We start from the raw sequence: 25,838 nt of genomic DNA, 5'->3' as shown, positions 1-25,838 counted from the left end.
TCTCTAAAAGCTAAAAATCTTTTCCATAAAAGCAAATGTGACCCTTTGCAACCTTCATTTACCTTGGAATTCACTCTTGGTGTATTTTGCTCACCCTTCAATAAGTTCTCTCAAGCTTCATACATACAGAGAGAAGGAAATACAACCTTCCATTTACCAAACATTCTGTAGTTTCAAAAGTACATTTATAAAACATTTGTCTGGCCCCAAACTTGTTTTTTAACAGAATGAACAACGGTGTAATTAATCTGACAAGAAATACAACTCATCTAAATGTTAACATAGGTCATCTAGACAATTATATATTGGAAAAGAGAGAGATGAACCAGGCAACTGGTCATTTAACACACCTACATGTAATCACCATTGGCTCTGAGAAAGTATTTCAGATTTAGACTTTTTCCACCAGAGCATAAGAATGGCCATACTGGATCAGACCAATGGTCCATCTAGCCCAGTATACCGTCTTCCTACAGTGGTCAGTGCCAGATCTAATGTTAATGCAAAATAGGACATATGTGAAGTGACAACAGCCATCACTCTCTGATGTGAGCACACAGGTTAAAATATAATCTGTCTGATTAAGGGCTTGATCCTAGTCCCATTGAAGTAAGTATCAAAATCCCCCATTGACTTCAGTAGCAGGTCTCATGTTCCTCAATACTTTTAAGCCCACTTTGAGCCAGAGGTATTTGACTGTGCATATTCTGGTGAGATTCTGCAGCTAGTTATGATTAAACACTTTGGTTTGAACAATTATACAAGTGTTTTTCTTTACTTTCCTGTACATTTTCCCCTAAAAAGAAAGGGACAAGATTTCTGTTTCGAAGGGTGGTTTACTGAACATGCAAACCACTTTTCCAGCATGCATATGAACTGCTTAAGAATGCAAAGACTGACATTGACCACCTATTTGTACACTAAGACAACAATATTGTTTGTAGCAAATTAATCCTGTACCAAGTCCCCTCTTCCTGTTCCATTCGTGCCAATATATTGGTTAAGTGCTAGTAAATATGAGACCAACCATTTTCAGACACCACTGCAGGGAGTTTGATTGAGATGCTGTTGAAGCTTTTAACACTTGTGGGAGGAAAAATTAAAGTTCATTCTTATGTAAATTGAAACCTGGTCTGGGAAGAATTGGTCTCTCCTCGACCAGTCCCAAAAGGGACTAGTACATATTATGGAATTTGAATTTTAGAAACACAAAAAAGTCAAATGAGTAAATTTTACATATTCACAAGCATATTTCCTATTCCTTTAAGATAAAACCTGGTGGCCTAGTGGCAATGCCCCAATTTATTCCTCAGTCAGCAAGGACTTTGAACGCTCTGGAAATTAATCTCAGTCCTATGGGAAAGGAGTGCTTATACTTGTAGACAGCTCTCTCTTTTAAGAGTATAACCTTTCCAGTCTTCCTAGAAGTAACAAGGGATATTAAAAGTCAAGAAAGTCTCAGGACTCCAACAGCGATGAAGCAGGCTACCCACCCTGCCCCAGCCAAAAAAAGAAATAAGCAAATTTGGTAAGTGTAGTTTCTTCACATGACTGATGGTTTCCAAAGTACTTTTCATACAAACAAATAAAAAACACTTACGTTGTATTTTCCATTATCCAAACAACCCCCCCCGCCCCTTTTTCGATCAGTGAAAATGTATACTTAGCTCCTGAGTCATGGATATAATCATGATATTTCTTTGTTGAAGGAATCAAAGCTAATTTCACTAATATAACAAGTGTTAATTTACATGGCATTTGAGAAAAAGCCTACTGCTACCACTCCTAAATCAGTATGATAGGTCTGTTTCAGTGACCTACTGCCCCAAATACCTACATGAGTGTACTGGCAGACCTGATGACATGATTACTGTGGTGTGAAGAATCTCTTCAAGCAAGTTTAGTAAGGAAGCCACCATAAACGTCTTTCTGAAGTTGAATTAGTGCCCCAGGGTGAATTACTATGGTTTCTCATACTATGGCGCCAATGCACACAAATCATGTAGTATTCTCATTCATCTCTATAAATGTCAGATAGTATTTCTAATTAAATATCTACCATTGCATGGAAAAGAATAAACAGTCTCACCATGAATAGTCAAAGTTGTTGTTACAGTAACAGATTAACAAAAAGAAAAGGAGTACTTGTGGCACCTTAGAAACTAACAAATTTATTTGAGCATAATCTTTCGTGAGCTACAGCTCACTTCATCGGATGCATTCAGCTTATGCTCAAATAAATTTGTTAGTCTCTAAGGTGCCACAAGTGCTCCTTTTCTTTTTGCGAATACAGACTAACACAGCTGCCACTCTGAACACACGAGTAACAGATTAGCATTCCAACTGTTCAGGTTTCTAAGAAGGACACCATTCTTACTCTCAGTCTTCTCCAATTTGTTAGTCTTCTGGTTCTGTCTTTTAATTCATATCCTGACTAAAGACCAGAGAGGTTACAAGTAAATCAAACTAAATTTGTTCTGAAGTATATGAGCTTTAGGACTTCAGCTGAACACGAAAGTATCTAAACAAATTAAGTGTCGGTTCTTCAGAAAAGCATGAAAAACAAAAAGATAATACAAGCAAGGTTTTGGGAGCAGACAGTGACAATCACAATAACCAAGCCAAAGAACACTAAGCATACAATATGCTTTTGTAGTCGCTCTTCATATTTCATTTCTAGTGCTAATTATATCAACAAAAACATGTGTTGCAAACCAAAATGTTCAGTTACCAGTCCCAATGCTCTTCCTGCTCCCTAGCAGCACCAGAGCTGTAAAATGTAGGGTTGAAGCAGTAAGCAGGGAAAGAAAAGCTATTATATACATTAGACTCATAAGTATAAACTTCAGTACTTTAAGGTTGTCTACAGTTTTCTTTTCAGAAGTTCTAAGCTTGTGTTGTAGCTTCTAACCTTAAAAATAATCTTTATACAAAACAGGAACTAATTAGAATTTAATTAATTAGAGATCAATTTTTTTTTCCATCCATAGACAAAATGTAATCTGTACTATCATCCCTGAAATCCTTACAAAACACTTTAAATAGCTTGTCTGTGTGGGGTTAAATTGATTTTAAAAAAGGAAAAGTCTGGTTTCTGATAGCACAGCCTTTAAATACTATGCTCTGCATTTTATTTGCTCCAGGTGTTTTTTTAAAAACGTATAAGGATTTTTCCAACTCTGCTATTCATTTTTATATGATCTTTTCAACAAGGGAGAATCTGATTTTATAGGGCAAACAGTAAAACTATGCACGAAGTGCTCTCAAATGCATAAAAACTGAAAAATGGAAGGAGGGAGTTTACTATATTTCTTTCAGTTATAGTAATATTAGGTGTCACTTGTAGCAACACTAGATTCAAAGTTTTCAGACAAGCATGACTTACAAGTTGTCCCTTTTACCAAAACTGGAGTTTTGAGGGCAATTGTTAGAATGCTAAACTCTAAACCCTGACAACTGCAAAATTTTGGAGGAAAAAATCATTTGAAGAGACATTGTGTGTATATGTATATACACACACACACACACACACACACATATATATACACACACACACACACACACACACACACACACACACACACACACCTAGAGCGAAGGTTTAGATAGCAAACTCTTGCCCCAGCTGTCTGGAAAAATAATGGATAGTAAGCCACAAGAGAAACACACCACACTACATTCATGCACTATTGTGGCTAGAAAGTTTTCATGCAAATAAAAATTAGGAAAGAATCAGCAGTTATGATTCTACAGTAACTAATTCAACCATACTGCAGAGTCTGTATATACTGAGGCAGCATAGTTACCACAGATAGCTATAGAACATATTGTAAAATGAAGGTAATGAATAATGATCCTCCTTTGAGGTAAGGATGAGAAGCTCTGCGTATTACTATATTAATTATTATTATTATTAGGGAGGGCTATCTTACAGTTGCTGTAGGAATCAAAAATATGAGTAGTCTGGCTTGTGTATAGATGATTGAGATTTCAGGGAATGACTATTACAGAGAACACTTATTTTATTGTATAGGTCCTGCTGAGGTAGGTTGGTCTCATCATGCATCTTGAAGTCTCTCCTCTCATACTCTGGCTCCCCTTCCAAGAGTAGAGTGACAGGAAATTCAAAGAACTCCCTCTTGTGGGAATACACAAAAACATGGAAAAGGAAGGCAAAAACGGGAGCTGGACAAGAGAAAGGTCTGCACAATGACAAGAAAAAGGTCTTCGTGGATTTGTCATCTCCAAGACATCTTCATGCATGGCAAGCTGCTTTTTGACTCTTTGCTAGATGTAGAGAGAAAATTCCTGGGACCTTTCTGTTTTTCAATATCCTCACTGGAGAAAATGTACTTAGGTACTTCTATTGCTCTCAATGCCTAGTACCCGAGCACGTCACAAATGTTAATGAATTTATATTCACAATATCCCCTGAAAGTAAAGAAGCATTACTCCCACTTCACAGTTTAACTGAGGTGCAGAAAGATTAGGTGACTTGCCAAACATTACACAGAAAGTCTGCAGCAGAGACAGGAATTGAATCCAGATATCCTTAGTCCTTGTAATGTATTAAACATAAGACCATCCTTCCTCTCAGGAAGGAAAGCTAAGGACGCCAATTCTAGGTCTTCGGTGTCCTTGGTGGAAAGTTTCTTCTGCAGGGCTGTAGCTGATAGGTACTTTCCAGCCCCAACATAAGCAGCACGGTAGGAGTAGGAGGGAATATGTCTGGAGTACACTACACTCCAGATATACACTTTTGATATAGGAGGCTGTTTCAGCTAAATTTACGTTACAACAGCCCTGAGGTAGCTCAAATTTATACCAAAGGCTGGTGCCAAAATACAGGAGGTGCATAAAATGGCTTAAAGCCATCTCTTCCCACCTTTCCTCTGCCCCAGATTCCTGCATTGATGATAGCGTGACTGTAACAGAATCTGGCCCAATGTGTCAATACATGGAGAACCAATTAAAAACAAAGGAAAAAAATTCAAAAGCCAGCATCTATTCTTCTTTTAAACTGAAAACACTGTTTTGAAAACAAATTTACTTTCTCAGTTATAACTTTCAGTGTGATACAGTGTGTGTGGACTTACTAGTAAAACAAGAAAAGGTTCTCTGATTTTATTTTTAATAATCCCAGCAGGAAACTAATAATGTGGGTTTTAGTTAAATTACATAAACATACTATTTGTCCTTACATAATTATACCAAGACCCAAAAGAAACGGTTTAGTTATTTAAGTATCATGTTTATCTAGATGATATTTTAAGTACCTAGCATCCTTGGAACTGCAGGTTCCAATTCCAGCAGGATTCACTCAACCTTTTGTTTTACATATCAGCCTCCAGCTAATAGGAACCCAACAAATTTGAAGACACCCACCCCTTCCAACTGCTGGTAAGGAGGAGAAGCATTCTCTTTGCATGCTTCCCATTCATGCCCTCCAATGTCCTGGGTACTATGAGGACAGGTTTTGGATTTCTGATGCTCTACCGCCATCCAAGAGCCTTTCATCTGCTGACATAGGATAGAGTGTATTTCTGCTATTCCAACTTTATTTAAGCTTTTTCAAGCAGCAGCAAAGTGAAATTTACCTAACACTTTCACTGATGCCTGGGGTTCTGAATAGCTGCAGTGAAACTGACAAAATTATGAAGCTTGAGAAAAGTTTATGAACAGCAACAGAAGCACTAGATTTGTCTTGTCTGTAGATTTTGGATGTAAGCACTGCGTCAGTTACACGTGATTCACCTTTGGATATAGTTGCAAAGATAAATAAGGACTAGAATTGTATTTTATTTTTTTTAGTAATAGATGAGAGCTTAGATTCTGCAGAAGTTGAGAGTACTTTCCCAAAATAATTTCTTACTCATGATGGGCAAAAGGATCTTTTAAGATTTGCTCAATTACACTGGGCCTAGTTCTACCAGTTGTTACACCACATCTTTTCATAGAGAGCAAAAAAGTACACAGAGACTTCAAGTATATTGGTTCTGTATATGAACCTCAAGCTGTGTGGAACACAGGTAACACCAGCTGCTCCCTACAATCAAACCACATATGGAAGAAAACTTCCATATCAATTTGTCACTACTAGACAGTTTGCACAGTGAACACAGAATAATTTTTTAAAAAATGTAGAAAACTTTCAAGTAATAGTTTTCAGGGGTTTAATCAAACACAATCTGAAATCCTCCTATGCTATATGTAAATAGCAGTGTTCTCTCAACATCTTACTTCAGTCAAGAAGAGAGACAACAAGAAATCTCAGGTCCATTAATGCCCTCCTCCCACATCACCACGTGGTAGTAGATCACATAGCATAGGACCACCTAGTACTAACTTGCAAGTCCAACAATTCTCCAGGGAACATTTAAAAACAATTTAAAAAAAGACAACAGCTAAGTCCTGGGTCAGGTCTACATTACCAGCGCTTTATTGGTGTAGCTATACTAGTATACCATATGAACAGAACACTAAGAGCCACCCCCACCTCCCTCCAAGCAAAATAAATTACACAAGTGAGATCACAGTTTTGCCAGTATAAGTATGTCTACATCAGGGGCTTTTGCTGGGACAGCTATGTTGGTCAAGGATCACATCTCTTCACACCCTTGATGGACAGAACCATGCCGCCAAAAGTTTGTAGTGCAGACCTAGCCTTGGTTACATTGAAGTCAGTGGGAATTTTGCAACTTAAATTAAACTAAAATTGGTCAGTGAGCCTTTGGAGCAATTCTTTCTAGACCCCAAATTTCAGAGATCATCAACAGGAAAAGGTTTGCATTTGTGTCACTCACCTACTTGCAGACAGAGTCAGTATCTGAGCTCCACAAGAGGTTCAGAATGTTTGCTTCTTAGATCACACTAATGCTGTGCAACATCCTACCCATGGAAACCTAGAAGAACGACCTCTGGGGCCAAAATGAAAGGCCTATTTTTTTTTGCTGAATAAAGCTGTTACACAGAAATACAGTAACTCCTCACTTAAAGTCATCCCGGTTAACGTTGTTTCATTGTTACGTTGCTGATCAATTAGGGAACATGCTCATTTAAAGTTGTGCAATGCTCCCTTATAACATCGTTTGGCAGCCACCTGCTTTGTCCACTGCTTGCAGGAAGAGCAGCCCATTGCAGCTAGCTGGTAGGGGCTTAGAACCAGGATGGACCGGCAGCCCCCCCCCCCCCAATCAGCTCCCCGTTCCCCGTACAGCAGCCGCCCAGCAGGCTACCAATTGCCGGCACTTCAGCTGTCCCTCCCCTGACTGCCATGTGCTGCTCCTACCCTCTGCCTCGAAGCTGCTCTCCAGATCCTCCTGCTTGCTGTCCTGGGGGAACCAATGTCAGGGTGTCCCCCTCCCCCCTGCTCCTGCACCCTGCTTACCCAATCTTCCATAGAGCAGGGGGGACACATGACAGGGCTCAGGACAGAGGGAGCTTCCTGGCAGCAGCTGCAGTCTCAGCTTGCCGATTAACTTAAAAAGGCAGCGTACTTAAGAGTGGGGTCAGCGTACTCAAAGGAGAAATGCGCATCTCTCTCACACACAGGGTGTGTGTCTCTGTCTGCCATGCTGTCTCCCCTCCCTCCATTTTTGCTGCCTTGTAGAGTGTGGGGTAACGTTAACAACGAGTTAACCCTTGAGGGCTCAGCCAATTGCTAGTTCATCATTTAGCAGTAAGGCATCACCTGGGAAATATCCCACCCTCTGACCTCACCACTTCAACCAAGCTTCACAACCATCATCGCTGTGTACCAGTATTAAATTGTTTATTTTCCCTGGAACCTAACCCCTCCTAGTTACATTAATTCTTATGGAGAAACTGGATTCACTTAACATCGTTTCGCTTAAAATCGCATTTTTTCAGGAACATAACTACAACGTTAAGCGAGGAGTTACTGTGTTGAATACCGAGAGAACCATATTACCCACCAGCACCTGTGCTTTTAAATTCAGGACATTCCTTTTTAATTTGATTGTAAGTTCTTAATTAAACTATAAACTCTTCAGAAGAGGGACCAGCTTTTATTCTGTGTTTATACGGGGCATCCTGATTCTGATTGAAGCCTCTAAGTTATATTATTTGTGTTGTTGTAGCTCTTTAGGTAACCCAGCCATAGATCAAAGTCCTGTTGTGTCAGGCAATTTAAAATAATATTTTCCATTTCCCACATGAACTGGAGATATGCCCTGTATTAGCTCCTTTAGCAATGCACATCCAATTCCCTCTTTAATGAATTTATGATACCTACTTCAAGTGCCAAATTTTTGCCGTTTGCCCCATGTTCCAGTCACATACTGAATGAAGAAAGTCTGAATTGCATTTATGACGGTAATGAACGCTGGTACATACTTAAATTTACTACCATACATAATCCCACTGAGGTCAGTGGTACTACTAGAATATAAAGTTAAGTATATACTTAGTCTTTGCAGGAACACGGCCTAAAAGTAACAGGTTAGGCAGGTTGCTTATGCAACCTGTTTGAATGAAAAGGATACCTTAATGCAACTTGTGGTGTACAAATAACCTCATTTATATCTTCTTAGAGAATTACAAGTTCAGATACTTTCTCTTCATAACATGTGCCTTCTAAAACTATTTGAGTAGTCCTATTCTTAGCAACTGGTATCAACTCTTAATCTAACCACATGTAAATCTCACAATCAGGTAACTAAAATAATACAAAAAACTCAAGATGTTTTCTTTATAGTGCTGTAGAACACAAAAGTAGTTAGAACAACCATAGTCAAATGGAAAATTAAATGGTAAATATCAGGTGCTCTTCCCATTGAAGTCAACAACACAACTCCCATTGACTTCAGTGGAGCAGGATCATGCCCTAAATGTCTCACGAAAACATCCAATGATAAAAATTTCTGAGTCCAATGGAGAATTTTTGTGGTGATGGGAGCGCTTGCCATGTTAAAAATAATTATGATAGTGGCCTTTGCTTGGTAATTTTTTTAAGAGGTTGGAAAAACAAAAATCCCCTCCCAATTTTATCCTTTCCCATTTAGCAAATGCTAATTGAACAAAATTGAAAATAATTGTTTTGTTTAATAGTTTCCAGTGTATATAATGTATTATAACAAAATATCTTGCACTACTATTCTCAAGGATGAGAACAATATGTGTTAGTTAAAAAACAGAAAATATAGCATAGACAGCATAAAGGATTATTTTGGTGAATCCCCCCCAAAAATGGCTTCTGTTTTGTTTTTTATTAAGTTGTTGGTGAATGACTGGCAAATTTAAATCAACACTCGATATTTAGAACAAAGATGTCTCACCAATTCATAGCATTTTAGAGACACAGGTCAAACTGGGCATAAAAGTTATGGACAATGTCCCTTTAACTAATGTAAACAGTATCATACCATGGGAAGCAGGAAAAATTAAAAGAGGGCCAGAAACACAATAGGTGGCTACTGAAATACAAAAGACAAATGAGAGGCTGGCGAAGAAAGGGTGATTTTAAAAAAAAAAAAAAAAAGGCATTATGAGATATAGTCTTACCTGGAGATCTGGGTTCTGGCCTCAGCTCTACCATTCATTCATTAGGTTTCATTTGAAGCACCGCTTAATTGCTCAGTACCTCAGTTTCCCCATTTCTAAAACTGAGGTAATACTTTCTTGCCTTTATCTGTACAAATTTTAAGGGTACCCGTCACTGCAGTTATTCAGCACACCTTTATTAAGAGCTTTAAGATCCTCCAAAAAAGAGGTGCTATATAAGTGCAAAGTAGTATTATTAAAATCAATCTGCAAAGTGTATATGAATTAAGCATTCTGTTTCAGGACTCTGGTAAGATGCACAAACCAAGGCCCCAGTCCTGCAGTTGGATTAATACATACGATCCTTGCAGTAGCATGGAGTTCCAGCAACATCAGTTAGGTCCTGCAAGTTTCTGCCTACATGAATATGATTGCAGGCCTGGAGCCCAAACTCATTTTCTGTTGTATGTGGGGTTACCAGAACCCTTTGAAGGAATTATAGCTTAATGACATATAATTGGGATATGTTATTCCTTACACAGTACTATTCACTCCAAATATCAAAAAAATGTAGGTTGCCTGTAGAGCTGTTTATTAAAATTTCAAAGTAGACAAACAAGTATCAATGTCACATACTCAAAGTCCTACAAAAGGAAAATATCCACCCATCATTCCTGTCAAAAACATGACCCAACCTGCCACAGCAATAAACAATAATAGATTGCTTACTCGTATTGTTATTACCACCATAGCAACTAGGAGTCCTACCCCAGGACGAGGGTCCCATTGTGCTAGGCACTGTACAAACAGAGAACAAAGAGATAGACTGTAAACTCTTTGGGGCAGAGACTCAGTATAAAATAAGAGACAGACAGAGGAGTACAAGGGAACAGTGAGACAGAATTGGTCAGTATGACACCAGCAGCCTATTCGTTATCAAGTTTTTTTGTAGGCATCTCAGCAGAAGAGAATATTTTTTAAAGAGACATTAAATTGTATTTGTTATGATCGAATAATTCTTATTCAGGAATATCTTTATGAATGTGTGTTTACATACACATGTATACACACGCTCAAAAAGAAGAGGTAAAAAAAAGCTTTTTTTTAAATAAATAATAGATATAATCACCAAATGAAGCTATGTTCCCAGTGAACTGCTCAATCTTTTGAAATTTAGAGGTAAAGGCCTAGGCCCCAATCCTGGGAGCTAATTTAAGGTCTTCCCATGCACCAAACAATAGATATGGTTTAAGATTAAAAAAAAAAACACACAAAAAACCACATACATGAAACAAATACATGCAAGACAATGAAAGACACTTTTCCCAGTTGTTTCACACATACACACACCCTCAGAACTAATTTCAGTTTATTGTATCCTTTAAAAGGAGAAGGGAGAGAAGTAAATGCCTGTTTAACTTGTTCATGAGGAAACATTATAGAAAAATAAAGCTACCAAGCTACTACACTGAACTGATTAACTAAATACCCACAAACCTGTTAAATATCACTTTCATTTGGAAACACTGGCTTTGGGATTGAGATTAGGGTATTCTGGGGATTTTTTTTTTTTTTAAAACTTCCTTGCATGGTGAAAGACTTCCCAGTGAATGTTTCTCTCTTTACAAATATATATATTTCGTCATTCTTATTAAAAAAAAAAAAACTTCCTACTCAATCAAGCTATCACAGGTGGAGGCAGCCATGGTCCCAGTGCGCTTGATGTTTACTTTATGATGGAGATGAGCACCCATCTCCAGCACAGCAAGTGGCCTATTGACAGCTAAGAGGTTACACACAGTGACCATTGGGAGAAGAAACGAGTTTTGTATCTTCCAGGATTTTGCCTGGACTGGGCGAGCGGGGCTATGGCTTGTCTGAAGGTTTGGGAAGGGGGGCAGGGATGAAGGTGCCTTTAGAACCGATCTGCGCGTGTTTCAAAGGCGGCTCAGACACACACCGCGAGTTCGGAGAGCAGGGCAGGTTGACCAGGGTAAAACAAACGAGCGAACAGCTGAGGGGGGCGGGGGGTTCCGCGCCCGCAGAGCCGAACCCCGGCACGAAGAGGGGGCGGCACAGAAATGAGGAGAAAGAGAAGCAGAGGGGCGAGGGGGACTGAGAGGCTGGGGAGGGGCGGGGGTTGAAATGTACCTGAAAATCTGCCAGTATCATTTCTCGGTCCATGTTGGAGGCCATTGCAGCCGGCCGGGTCCCCGGCTCTTGTCTGCACTGTGCACCTGGAGCCTGCTGCTGCTGGGGACCGGGGCGGGGAGGCTAAGCGCTCATGGGAGCTCCGAGCCGAGACAATCCCCCTGCTGCTCCCCCGCTCCTGGGGCCGCTCCTCAGGCTCGCTCCGGCGTCGGAGAACGGGAGGGGTCCCCGGCGTGCGCCTGCGGGAAGGGGGGAGCTCGGCTCGGAAGGGGCAGGGGGGCAGCCGGCCCCTCCGAGCAGCGCCCTCCGCTGCCGTGCCACAGAGAGGAGGAGGCAGCGCTGCTTCCTCCCTGGCTCGCAAAGCGTCTGTCGCACATTTTGCCTGTCATTGAGGTCGCAAAGAGGCGCTTTGCGGCTGCCACGTGACCCTTCTGTCAAGCGCCGGCGAGGAGAAAAGCCGGGGGCGGGGGAGGGAGCGGGGTTGTGTCTTTCCGGCAGCGCGCGGAGGCTGCGCCAAGCCCGGGCGCCGCTGCCGGGCCGGGGGGCGCCGGGGGAAGCGGGGCCCGCGGGCGTTGCGGGAGCAGCGCCGGCTGCGGAGCCGGGCGCCGGCTGCGGCGCTCCCAGGGCGGAGGACGCTGCGACGGTGGCCCGGCTCCGCGCCGCGCTGCTGGGCGGGGGTTGAGTGCAAGGGGCTCTCGTTGCAAAACACACACCGCAAAATCGTGCCGCGCCACGCGGAGTTTAGAACCGGCCTTAAAACCAGCCACGATCACAAAGGAGGGAGTCGCCCCTTGCAACCCAGGGAATAAAGCCTGGCAGGTCTAGGGGGCACTTGGCTCACGTTTAGGCCTTCCCTGAGGTCACGATCGGCCTCGTCGCACAAGGAAACGTCGCCCTACAGTCCTGAGTCTCAGCATGCAGGGTTGGGGAAGCCCTGTGGGTGCCAGGCTTATAGCGAGAGAAGGGGGATGAGGTAATAGCTTTCCTTGGACTCGCTTCTGTAGGTGAGAGAGACAAGCTTTGGAGCCACACTGAGCTTGTCTTCAGCTCTGGGAAAGGTACTGATAGGGTGACCGCTAAATACAAGATGATACAGATAGTTCAGCGTCTGTTCAATCTTGTCCTGAGCTGTGACGCTCCGAGGACCTTTCCCAGACCTGGAGACTCCGAAGCTTGTCTCTCTCAGCTGGTCCAATAAAAGCTATTACCTCACCATCTTCTCTCTCAGCCTCAGTGTCATTTGAGGGTTAAAAGCCCCCTTTGAAGTAGCTCCCCCGGTTATGAATGACTGCTTTATTTTTCAATGAGAATTAATATCTTGATTTATTTTAACTTCATTAATTCTGCTTGGCATTTTGACACAGCTCTATATTAATGACGAATGTTATTTCACGTTTGAAACAATTGTTCATCGGCAGGGTGATTAGGGTATTTCTTTATACATATTTTCTGGCAATCACCAGTTTGACCTGGATTACCTGTTCCCATCTAGCATGACAAAGACCTAGGTATATTTATGTTGTAAACTACTGTGTGTGCCTGAATTAAGGTGTAACTCAGTGGAGCTATGAATCACAGGATGAAACGTCAAATCATTATTGTCCCATTGAGGCCTAAGTCAGATACCATTTCTCCCTCCAAATACACTCCTATATAGAAATGAGAACACCCATAGAAGTGTTTTAGCTATATCTGTTGTGGTTATGATTAATGCAGCACTGAGATAGTTTTGCCTTTCTGTACCACAATATCTGGTTGCTTTGTATATAAACAGATTGTTACTGATAAACAAAACAGGTGCTTTCATTGTGACATATATAAATACAGTGATTCAGCTCCAAGCCAGATTAATTGTTCCTTAAACATAATTTCATTTTCCTTTGACAGTACATGAATTTTTATACACTGGGCGAACAGTGACTTCCTTTTAATGAGAAAAAAAGAATCATTTCTCAGTCCTTGTAACTCCTCTCATATGGGAAACAACCAATTTGACATAGGTTTCATAGGTTTATGACCCAACAGATGTTAATATGCATAATAGCCCGCCTTTACTCTTAGGTTTCCCACAACAGCACTTTAGGTCTCAGCTCCATTACATATAATCACTAAACTTCTTTCATAATATTTATGCAAGTCCTAGTTTTCAACGTTCTTTGTTATTTGTAAATATATGTCCCCTAATGTTTTCCATCTCTCCTCTGGCTATATACACAGTTTGACTCTTTAACTGGCTAATTAATCCAATTTGTTTTATTCCACCCCCTACATAATTTCTAGTTACTTCGCTGCCACCTAAGGTCAAACACAGAATCAGTCACACAGCCTTCCTAACATTACACGATGGACAAGATCTACATTACAACATATTTGCGATTCTAGATATTCTTTTTTATTTTAAGATACATAAAGTTAGTTCTTGAATGATTTTATTTTCGCGTTTGTAAGACGATATATACAAGCTGTTCAGAATATATGGGCTTCCTGCTGATCATCAGAAAAATAATGGCAGGATTCAGATTTCAGAGATGGCAGGATTGATACTAAAAGGGAGGAGGGGGAAGGGGAAAACAGAGAAAGAATAAGTCACAATGGAAGCCATTAAAGAAAGGGAGGGTGATTTAGGGAAATAAACATTACATGCAAGTTACAAGCTGCAGACGAACATCGAAAAGTTTAATTGTATCTGTCTGCAGGTTAGACCATTTGCCCACAACCAAGCAGTAAGATAGCAGGAGATAGAATTATTAAGGCACATTGCTAGATGCTAATAAGAACTGTGATCTTTATGATGCATTTGGTTTGTTTCATATGACTAGACAATCGTTTTAGAATGTCAAGGTGAACTATAACAATATCAAAGCCCTACTTGGGATGGAAAGCAAAATATGTCATTCAAACTGGATATTCTACTTTGTCCTACTCCTGTTCCAATTCACGTTGGCTGGTTTTGCAGTAGAGATTTACTACACCTTGTTAGTTTAATCATTCTAGTTTAACTTTACAGAATGTATAGATGACACAGCTATTACTGTCACACTATCTCCTTTTTCCACTGCTTGACATTACAGACAATTCTGTACTATACACACTATGTGGTTCAATACCAGAGACAGTATATACTCAACTATAAACCAATCTACCCACATATTACTACAGAGTAACTATAATAAAGGCTGAAAGGCAAGTTTTGTAAATTGGATTAAAGCCAACTATTTTCTGTCAGTAATTTAAAACTGTAGTTTAGTAAATAGCGCTGCAATATTACTCAGTCCATCAGCTGTAGTCAAAGGTTAGTTACCTGGTGCTTATCAAAGCAATATTTTAAGCGAAAAGTATCCATCTTAAGCTAAATAAAGAGCAGGATCGGGACCAAAATGATAAAAAGATGAAAAATGCTAAACCTACGTTGCAGTCCAGATTACAATAATATAAATAACTTCGTTTATTCCCCTCACAACTCTTAAATACGCCCAAACTGGGTGTTTCCTATACATACTGGATAAATTATAAATGGTACTTGGAAGGTAGGGAAGTCAGGTGGGTACATGTTTGCAGTTCTCCCGTGTGATGTCCGATGATTATATCTGTCTGCAGAGGGTTTGGGGTGGTTGTTTTTGTTTTTGTTTTTACTGTTGTGTTGGACGCTGATACAGCTCTTTCTGTTTTATAAGATATGTCTCTTTGTAATTGTTAACAGTGATTAATTAAAAACAACGTGCTCCTTCCTACAGACATTTTAAAAGGACATAAAAGGCAGCAGGTGGTATGATGCTACTTTTCTGCCTGGTCAATTTAAGCTGGAAAAAAAAAGAGAGGCCTTCAGTGTCTCAAAGTAAACTATTTTTGTGACGATGACCAGTCACTTCTGTGAGCTGAAATTATTAACAAAAGAAGGATTCTTCTTAAGTGTCGTATACAAAGATTAGTAAAACAATATCATATTTATGGGTCAATTTCTGCAATGACTTAACCTACATATCATTCAATTAAAGTTAATAGACTTGAACTAGGTGTAAGTCAGCGCAGAATGTATTTGCAAGCTACCTAATGAAACACCCTCTCCTAAATAATATTGTAATATAATGCCTGTTTTCAGAAAAGCAGTGTTATTGAAAACATACATTTCTGGAATTAACTTTGAAGGTAGTTAAAATATCACACTTCTGCCTAGAAAATTGTTACTCCCTTTTGGTTACTTATAACAGCTAGGTTTGTTATAACAGAATTTGTAAAAGTATGTGCTCTTTTTTCATCTTGTTTGCTTTGTGCATTTGACAACAATGTGAGGATAGTCAGTTTCACTATTTCCTGTGCTATTCACTGTATCAGCCCCGTTCATCAGCTTCCCTTGTTGCTTGTGTCAGTTTTTCACAAAACAGAGAAAAGAAAAACATTTTCAAAATAGGAAAATGTGGCTGCGAAGCCGCAGAACTTTGCCAGGAGACTCAGATGCCTAAGCAGTACTTCTAACCACTTTTAACTTGCTTTTTGACTGCCTACATTTCAGATTGCATGTCCCTTTAAAAACAAATTATATTTCTAGCATTAGGTATCTTAAATCAGGCCCTGCGTTTGCGCTGCCTACGCATACAAAACTTCCATTGTTGTCAATGGGAGTTTTGCCTAGAAGTGAGTGCAGGATCGGCTCCTTTAATTATCTGGTATTGTTTCTAAACAGCTCCATTTAACATCTCATTGAGTTAGCCAGAGTGTGTATTAAAATGAACGTTTTGCTTACGCATGGAAAATAGATTGACAGAGTATTTATCAAAAGAACATATTCGGTATACTTATATGGGAGTCCTGAATCTGACGCGAAGTACAGCATACTTTTCAGAGCGATGACCTGTGTGGAATTCAGGCTTCCAAGGCTCACTGATTTTGGAGCAATTCAGTACTTAAAACCGTTTACAATTCAAATGATTTTAGTCACCTCTGGCAATAAAATCCTCACTCCCTCTCATCGCTACTTCCTTCTCCTTTGACATACAAGTGGATCCGGCATTTCTTCCATTATAGCCATGTGTATTTTTCACTGAACATGGCAGTTTTCAGTTTTTCGAGGATGCTAGAGACAAGAGAAGCAAAGCTTTCCGCCCTGGATTATCGCTGTCCACAGTCAGAATCGTCTGACATTGACCCTTTAGCCATGACCTTGTCTTTAGGGAGCAAGCCTGAGTGTGGGGACCTGGAAACTGCCTCCTTTCGAGATGCTCGCTACACTCACTTGGCCCGATGCTGCTCTCATTGACTTCAGTGGCACGTCCCACATTTACTTGAATGAGAAAAAGGACCGGGCCCGGTGACCCTTCTATGCCCACTGGAAGGCTGCTTATGGACACGCACCTCTGTCCTTAACTAGTGTCCTGATATTACAGCAAGAGAGTGTGGCAGGAACGTTGCCTGATGCTACTTCTGCGGAAGGCAAGAGACTACAGCGTGGGGTGCCTGCCCACAGACACATTTCCACAGCCCTGGGCTCCTAGGGACTGGCCCTGCAGCAGTGTCAAGGGGAATCTCCTCTTTAGGCCTCACCAGCGGCCCTCTTGCAAAGCAATCTGAGGGGTGGGGGGTGGGAGGGGTTGTTCTTCTGGGGCACGATTTTAACCTTGGATGCCACACGAGAAACGAGAGGCTGAGCGTGCAAACTGCCGCTCAGCGCGCTGCCCGGGGCTGCTGGGGCCTGCGAGGTGCGTGAAGGCGAAGGGGAGGGTGTGCGCCGACGCAGGCCTTCCTGCGCGCCTGGAGGCGGCAAAGCAACTCCGCCGGGCCTCCTTAAATCTCTGCCGTTACAAGGTGGGCGGGTATTTCAACTCAAAAAGCGCTCAAATTTTTTTTCTTTTCAAAAAAAGCTGATGAGGTTAAAACCGGGGAAGGGGAAGGAGAGAGGCAGAAACCTGCCGGGTGCCGGGGGGCGACAGAAGCCGCGATTGGCCGGGCAGCCGGCGGCGGGTCTGGCGGAGCCCGGCCAGGAGGAAAGTCGCGGCTGTCACTGCGGCGGCGGCGGCGGCGGCTTGGCAGGGCTGGGACGGTGGCACCGCCGGTTCGCGGCCGCGGCAGCCGCTGGGCGCAGGAGAGCCGGACCTGCGCTTCCCTGCTCCGGGGTTGGGGGGGGGGGGGGGTCGGGGTCACCTCGCAGCCCCGGAGACCCGCTGCCTCCTCCCGCTCCCGTTCCCGGCCCGCTCGCTGCGGGCAGCGAAAGAGGGACACCGCCATCCGAAGGGCCGGCGGAGCCCAGGGGCCGAGCTGCGGCACGGCGAGCCCTAGGCGGGAAGGGCTCACCCCGTGGCTTGCAGCCGGGATGCCGCGGTGGACCTCGGAGATCGCCCCGGCCGGCGAGAGGGAGCCGCCGCCGCCGCTGGGCTTCTCCTCCGACCCCTGAGCCCTGGCGGAGGCGCTGGCACCGGCATGCAGCCGCCCTCGGACCGCCGCAGGACCCGGTGCCCTTCTGAATGCGCCGAGCCACCATTGCTGGGGGCCGCCGAGCCTGCGCCTAGGGCGGCAGCCGCTGGGGACCCCGGGCGCCTTCTCCGCCGGGGCTCTGCGGGGAAGATTTGCTCTGCCGCTGACACCGAGACCCGTCCGGGTGAAGGCAGCGAAGTGTGTGAGCTGTGCCGCGGATCAGCCTCCTGCTGTCTCCCCTTGGCTGGCTTTTTTTTTTTTTTCTTCTTCCTTTTTTGCATACTTGGCTTGGAATAAACGCAGCTGCCCGCGATGAAGGGGGGCACCCCAACCGGTAATGGATGCATGCGGCTTACGAAGAATTCTCGGCGAAGTTCTTCCTGCTGAGTCTCAAATCTCGACTTGAATAAGGGTGGGTTGTTTTCTTCTTCAGTCTGAGTTAGTCTCCTAGGTATGTGTATATATGTTATCTGTAACATATATAAGATATTATATATTAATATAGCTCCCCTTTAAAATGGCCCAAGTCCTTAATGTGAGTTACTCTACGTGTAGAAGCAAAGAAATATTCTTTCAAGTGGAGCTGCAGTTTTGCTGAATAATCACGTGTGAATTTAGGGGCGGGCTCTTGGCAAGCAGTTTTTTACGAGTATTTACTACAAGGTCTACTCCAGAAGATTAACCATCCCAGTCCTTCTGTCAGTCTCCGATGTCATGCCTGGTTAAAAAAAACCCCAAACTCACCTTTTTTCGATCGTCAGTCACCCTAAAGAATGACCGAGCCTTTGGGGAACGAGTTGGCGTCCGCAGCTGCAAGGGGGGACCTAGTGCAACTTACTAATTTGTTGCAAACGAATGTAAACGTCAATGCCCAAAATGGATTTGGGAGGACTGCGCTGCAGGTTGGTATCCAGAGAGAGAGAAAATATTTCATCACTGCTACCTACGTGACCCGCGTTGCAGAAAGACAAGGTTCTAAATAGGCGGGTGTAACAAAATTTCTGTATTTGTTTTAACCTAGTTGGTTGCCATATTTTATAACTTTAGTGGCTCTAACTCCCTAAAATGACGTACTTGAAATACAACTGGCCAAAAACCATTATTTTAAACGGGGATCATCCTCAATATCAAATAGATTGCGAGTTTCATCCAATTTTATTATTGGGGGAAGGGGAAGGAAGGCAAAGAAAAGGTTGGCGAGATGAAAAGAAACCATCCTAGCTGAGCACTGTTTCATAGAAGAATTGTAAACACATACGGATTATTATTTGAGGTTTTGTGTTGTTTTTAAAAAAAACATACGGTAGAAAAATACATTAATTTTCTCGAGTATTTATTCTGGAGTGCATGGTACTTTTCCTTTATACGGTGTTTGTGACGAATGACCTTTCTGCATGTGGAAACATGCTGCACTGGCACTGAGTACCTTTAGAGGTACAGTAACAGTTAGACGAAGGAGTTAGAGTTCAGTCTGAATCACTTGCCTATCCATTCATAATTAAGGTTGAATAAAAATAGTATTTTCAAACCGGACACTAGTGGATGAACTCAAAAGATTTCACTTCGGAGGCTATACGATTGTATGTCCTAATTTTCAGTGTTTAGATTTAGAGGCAGTAGTTGGAACTGATCCAACCGCTAAATATTGGAACCGATTAAAGTTTTTTTCTCTTAAGATCATCATAAAGATGGTGAAAATGTTAGAATACAGATGAAAACGTGAAACTGGCAATTTTTAACTAGGGTGAAATTCTGTGGCTATTTATAATGTACACTGTGTAGGGAAATGTGAAACTAGAGTCATAGTTTTGTTTTGTTTAAGTTCACACTTTTAAAAACTTGTTTCTCTTTTCAAATACGAACTACTGTTCACTTCTGAAATGTTCTTTTCAGGCACTGTGTTGTTTGCAACTGAAATCCAGATACTTACTGGGTCTTTGGCTTAAAATCAAAATGCAGGATCTGGAAAAGAGGAAATTCTTGTCTGAACACAATAATCATTCTTATTTTTCTGTTTCAGTTAAACGCAAGAACTATACGATTATCCTTGCACTATTTTTACTATTATCACATAGGCAGGGGATTGAGTGACACTGCAGACACCTTATAAGAGAATGAAAACCTTGTATCGAAACCTCACACAGACTAACTTTTGTAGGAAATCAGGAAACGCTTTGCCAAATTTTTTATCCTTAAACTGAGGCTGAAAAAATCAGTTGTGCTGCAGTAAAATATAGGGCTTTACGAAAATAACAATCAACAGACTTACACTGGGAAATATTTTACACCGTGGCACAGCACCCAGCTATCTTAAACATGAGCATCCATCTGATCATATCTACTTTTATTGCAGCTTAATCATCACCGATTTAGTGAATCATAACACCAATCAAACCAGAGTTGTCTGTCTACTTATTTTCAGTATGCATAAACCTGAAACATGCTCTGGGTAGGTGACAGAGGTCAAGAATATTTTCAATCAACAGTCTCCAATGTGGTTCACTCGGTACTGAGCCGGCTGAAAGTGAAATTGTATTTTCGTGTGCAGTTATGCTAATTTAATCTACTTATAAATATTTTCCTCCGCACTTTTTCTTTTTGACGATGCGTACTCATGCAGGCCTCAGATATTGAGTTTCCAGTATCACCTCCTTCAGGTTTGTTCCACAGATCTCTCTTACCCCCCCCCCCAACACCCCAGCCCCCAAATTACAATATCACTGATATTTGACGCCACAATTGTATCCTAAATCCGACGAGCATTACCTTTTGTATCACACTGAAGTTTTAGGGTGCGAAAGGAATCGAGGATGGGCTCCCCGAAAGAATAACAGATACGCCTAGGATTTACCAAACAATAAGAAAAAAGGGGGAAAAAAGAGGAGGATGCCCTCACTTATTTTCCAGAGGTATAGCCGTACCTCTTATAATCTCTATCCAGAATTGAAAGGGATGGCAGATAATGTAAAGGAAACATTCAGTTATCTCTTATCACAGATAACCTTTCCCCAATCCCAACTCTACCCTATCCTATAATAATATGTATTTTATATGTGCCGTTTTCACAAAGCCTAATACACATTTATTTTTCAATAACAGCAGACTTTCAACAACTGCCTTGTAGAATTTGTAATTTGTGGTGACTTTAGTGTAACTGTAATCCTTGTTTATGCTAGTAAAAGAAAGCTTCTTTGCAAGATTTTCAAGATATCAATTGAAAATTTCTAAAGAAGTAAAGAAGGTATTTTTCCCTTATCTGATGTTGATAATAAATTTGTCTCCTTGCTAGAGTAGTTGAATACTAGGTCTTGAAAAAACATAGACTGTAACATGGGAAAATTATAAACGATCTATGTTGTTTCATTCTTTTAAAGACTGAAGGGACAGAAGTTCTGGCGAACTTTGGGGTCAGGCCAAGCCACTCAAACCCCTAATCAGAGATGTCCGTGTGCTCAGTTATAATAGGTTAATGATGTGATCAGACAAGGTTAAAGAAATAAAGTTTTACTTAACAAAAAGAATCATTAGGAACACTGATCGCTCTTCTTAGGAGTGTTATTTTTAACAACATACACTGACAGATTGCTTAGACAGAAATTCTGAAGCTATGAGATAAAAATGTTTGTTTTACAAGAACTTATGTGAACTTTAGGTCATCTCTCTTAAGTTCTCCATTTTGGGCAGCACACAATGAAGCACAGATCTTGCAGAAAACGTTGAAGGATTATTTTCTTTATATATAGAACTACGGCACATTTATAAGATCATACTGACATTTAATGACAAGAAAGAGACAATTTAAACACTTACTGGAGAGTTTATCCTACATTTTGTGTTACTGAAAGCATAAATATCAGAGCTTCAGAAAGTCATCCATCTTACACTTAATGAGTTTAAAGAAGTTAATTAAAGTTTCTCAATATTTAAATGAAACAGATTTATATAGAGATTTTAGCAACGAAAAAGTTGAGATAGAAGGCAACATTATAAAAAAGCATGATAACCTCAATATTCCACACTAGCTCATTTTGATATTAATCTCCTGTGAGATAGAAATATATTTCTCACTGAAAGAATAAAATTATTCGTAAATTTACTATGGCTAGTGTAGAAATTGGAAAGTTAAGTTTACTCTTAGATCAATTTTCTACCGGGGTTCCTCTGCATAGGTAAAATAGGTTTCCAACAGTGACAAAGCTCAAATATAAAAATGAAGATTCTCAAACAAGTGAGTGAAACGAGTAGTTCTAATATTATTTGGAGTATTAAACTCTTATTTTTCCTCTTTAGGTGATGAAACTTGGGAATCCTGAAATTGCCAGGAGGTTGCTAATTACAGGTGCTAATCCTGATCTGAAAGACAGTACAGGGTTCGCTGTAATTCATGATGCAGCCAGAGCGGGTTTCCTGGACACGCTGCAGACTTTACTGGAGTTTAACGCTGATGTTAACATTGAGGATAATGACGGAAACCTGCCATTGCACTTGGCAGCTAGAGAAGGCCACCTCCCAGTAGTGGAATTCCTTATTAAGCATACAGCAAGCAAGGTGGCACATCAGAACAAGAAGGGAGACACTGCCTACGACTTGGCTAAGCTGTACAAGAGGAACGATGTAGTTAAACTAATGGAAAGCAGCAGTTTAAGGGCAGAAGCTGCAGACATGAATTAAATCAAACACGGACAACTTCTTAGTTGGACATCAAAGCGTATAGCCCTTGTTTTTAATAACATTTATTACAACTTATTTTCTTCTTCTTCTTCTTTAAATAACTAGTGCAAGTCTGGTGAAGCTGAAAAGGTGTAGACTTTGTAGCAAATGAATATATTTACAAATCACACCAATAGCATTGCACTGCACCTGCCATCCGCACAATGCTAGAAGAGACACAACATGGACACATGTTGATCGCTTTTGCTTAGTTCTTGCAGTGTATATTTGTACACTTTCTTCGTTTGTTTTAGGTCACTAATTCTAAACAAGCTATATGCTAAAATGCTTTATGTTTCTGACACTTACTTTTAAAAAAATGTTTTACTGTGATATTTTTTCTCAAGATCATGCTTCACAATTTTAAGCACTGTCTCTGACAAAACAGGACATTAAAGGGTGTAGCCTGTGGTTCAGGCAAGGCTTGAATTTAAAGGACGTTTGGCCTGTAAAGACAGCAGGATGGGGCCCTACAAGTGTCAGGAAATAGCTGCATTTGGACACTAATAAGAGCTTGTAGAACTAGGTAATTTGCTTTCTAGATTAAGATTATACTTTTCTTTTTCACTGTATTTAATCTTTCACAAATCTGCTTCTGAAATTGATTAACAGCAACGATGTAAGTGGCTTATTTGTTTGCCAGAGGTTAAAACAGCTAAGCTTGGTTGTTCTGTGCACGGAACAATACACTTTCCTAGTTTCAAAACAAGCAGCAGACAACCATTGTCAGAGGAAAGAGTATAATAAGGCTGTGATACCAACAGAGAGATCCCAGTTTTCTGGTCACTCCACAATCGAAGAGAAGGTAGACTCTATTTAAGAAATATTTGCTTTCCACCAACTTTTTATTTTAATTAACCATTTTACTCATGCTGCATCTCACAAAACGTGGATATTTGAACATAACATTATATTATCGCTTGCACGTGAAATAACACAACACAACCCTGAATATTTTAATTGACAATATTTTAATGTTTGAATATGGTTGGTAGCATTTCGGAGTCCCACAGTCACGTACCGTCCGATGCTGCGCGGCGCTGAGCGCCTTCTGCCTCCATGAATGCAATGGGCGCTGACGATGCTCAGCACCTTGTCGGACTGAGTTTATTGTCAACGTTTTATACCATGTTATAGGTGTTAGTCGTTTGGCAGATCAGCAGGTTTAAGTGCTTTATTTTTAATATTCTAAACATTTTAACTGCATTAAAGAGATGGAATCAAATCAATGTAAAATGAACACATATACAAATATCAACAAAATAGCATTGAAAGGGGGAATATACTTTAGTTAAGATTATTTTAATTTTTCAGCAAAGGTTTTACCCCCCAGAATCAATAACCATTGTTTGAAAATAAAAAATATTTTTTCCAGAAACTGTTTATCACATGTTCACTATACACTCGCTGTCACATTGCTGTGTTCTTGATTAAAAACCTCTCTGACAGATGGAGCTGTGTGCATTTATTTTCAATGTTATAATTTTTGTTCATAAATAATCTGTAAATCAATCACCTAAATAGGATGGAGCATGTGGTGCACGTTTTATGAAAGAATCTACACGAAGATTACCAAAAGAAACATATTTTGAGTTATTAAAACCTTGGAGTGCAATTCACAATCCGATAGGGTTACATGGTCACAAACAAACCCCTGCTGGTCCTCACAGAATGGCCTTGTCACTTTGCCACTCAGCCTAAAACATTGCGTGATGTCCTCATTCTTTCCCCATCTTTACAACTAGGCATTCACATGCTTCATCGTTTCGCTATACGGCTGAGTCTCCACTACGTTTTCTCACTTTCTCCCCCACACCCGCAGGGAACCGTTCCCTAAATCCGAAGGCAAAGTTCATCTATGGAGCTGTCTTGCTTCTATGCCATCTGCTAAGCTGGATCTCCCTCCTGAGGTCTACAAGCATCCAGTTTTAATTTAAACCGAACCGGTCTAATTAATGCCTTACTAAGAACAGCCTGGGCTCCATAACTAATGCCCCTAGGTTCAAAAATAAGGGCATTCATTGCAAGGAATATGGCCGAGTTACAACGGACTTCAGACCCCTTTTTAGACAGAGGGTGTTTTCCAATGAGACCAAGCTCTAGCTAGCAATGTGTATAAATAATGTAGAAAAGCACTCCCCTGATTTAAAGTTCATTTTGTTTACTCTTTGACATTTCAATTGTAAACAGTTCTTTATTTTTCAGAAACAAGATTGGAAATTAAACTTCTCATTCTGATACTGCTAAAATACTATTATTTTCCTTTTTTACATCACGAAGTTTACAATAAGTACAAAACGACTACTGGAAAGTAAAGATACATTTTTGCTACTGTAGTGCGCACCCTGTACAGTATAGTTGGAGATAGCTTCTGACTTGGAGGAAGGGAGTTGTCAGTTTATCTTTTCTAAAAAAAACTCTAAAGTTTATTGAGCATAGACAAAAAAGAGCTCTACATTAATAAGGATCCCCATATTGAAAAAACGTTGCTAATTTAATGTGGTTTCAGAAATGACTTGTGTTTCCCTACCAATAGCCTACCAACAAAAACTAGTGTTAAAAATTCCCACGTTTGTGAATGTATCAGTTTAATATTTACTAAGAGATCCAAAATAGTGTCGTGTATAAATTAGAATGAAGTAATATTGAGATAGTTTATTGGGTCCTGCTGATAGAAGCAGAGATTAATATAGCATTTGAGGAATGGGGAATAAAGAACGTAGCACTGAGAGGAGCACACAAACAGTAACAGATTCTGCAAGCACAGACTAAATATAATGAAAAGAGCACAAAATAGATAACTATACAGGGATAAACAAAGAACAGGCAATGTACAAATGCAAATTTGGGAGTTGAGCCTATCCAAAGGGATTACACTGCTTTTAGCAAGGTTGCTGGATTTGGCCTTTGTTTTGCAATTGACTTCAGGACAATGACAGTGACTGCTGAATTCCATTTGAGCCAGGACAAAATTGAAAGTATTGCTGTATGGAACCAATATAGTTTAAACTATTTTAGCATCTTTGAAATAGAATGAAATAATCTTTATGTCCTGAGATTAACAGAGAATG

The 25,838-nt window shown here is 40.8% G+C and overlaps 2 protein-coding genes across 4 annotated transcripts in view; one reads left to right on the top strand and one right to left on the bottom strand.

Annotated features, from left to right (window-relative positions):
* Nucleotides 1–12,056, bottom strand: part of FAF1 (Fas associated factor 1) — a 302,183-nt gene extending 290,127 nt beyond the window's left edge. For 2 of the 3 annotated variants that reach the window (XM_037907794.2, XM_043552605.1), the window contains exon 1: nt 11,653–12,035. Coding sequence is in view for 2 of the 3 variants with exons in the window: in XM_043552605.1 (XP_043408540.1) it covers nt 11,653–11,697 (45 nt within the window). In the remaining variant the exon portion in view is untranslated. Of the gene's footprint in view, nt 1–11,652 lie in introns of all 3 variants that reach the window. The other variant, XM_027824594.3, reaches the window with a different exon arrangement.
* Nucleotides 12,057–18,494: 6,438 nt separating this feature from the next.
* CDKN2C (cyclin dependent kinase inhibitor 2C) lies at nt 18,495–24,218 on the top strand. The gene is made up of 2 exons (XM_007062159.4): nt 18,495–18,959; nt 22,348–24,218. The coding sequence occupies exons 1-2, from the start codon at nt 18,831–18,833 to the stop codon at nt 22,726–22,728; spliced, it is 510 nt and encodes a 169-aa protein (XP_007062221.2). The 5' UTR covers nt 18,495–18,830; the 3' UTR covers nt 22,729–24,218.
* The last annotated feature ends 1,620 nt before the right edge of the window (nt 24,219–25,838 follow it).

Source organism: Chelonia mydas, chromosome 8 (assembly GCF_015237465.2).
Source record: "Chelonia mydas isolate rCheMyd1 chromosome 8, rCheMyd1.pri.v2, whole genome shotgun sequence".
Lineage (NCBI taxonomy): Eukaryota > Metazoa > Chordata > Testudines > Cheloniidae > Chelonia > Chelonia mydas.
The sequence above is the reverse complement of the archived record's forward strand: the minus strand, read 5'-3'. Positions and strand labels throughout refer to the sequence as shown.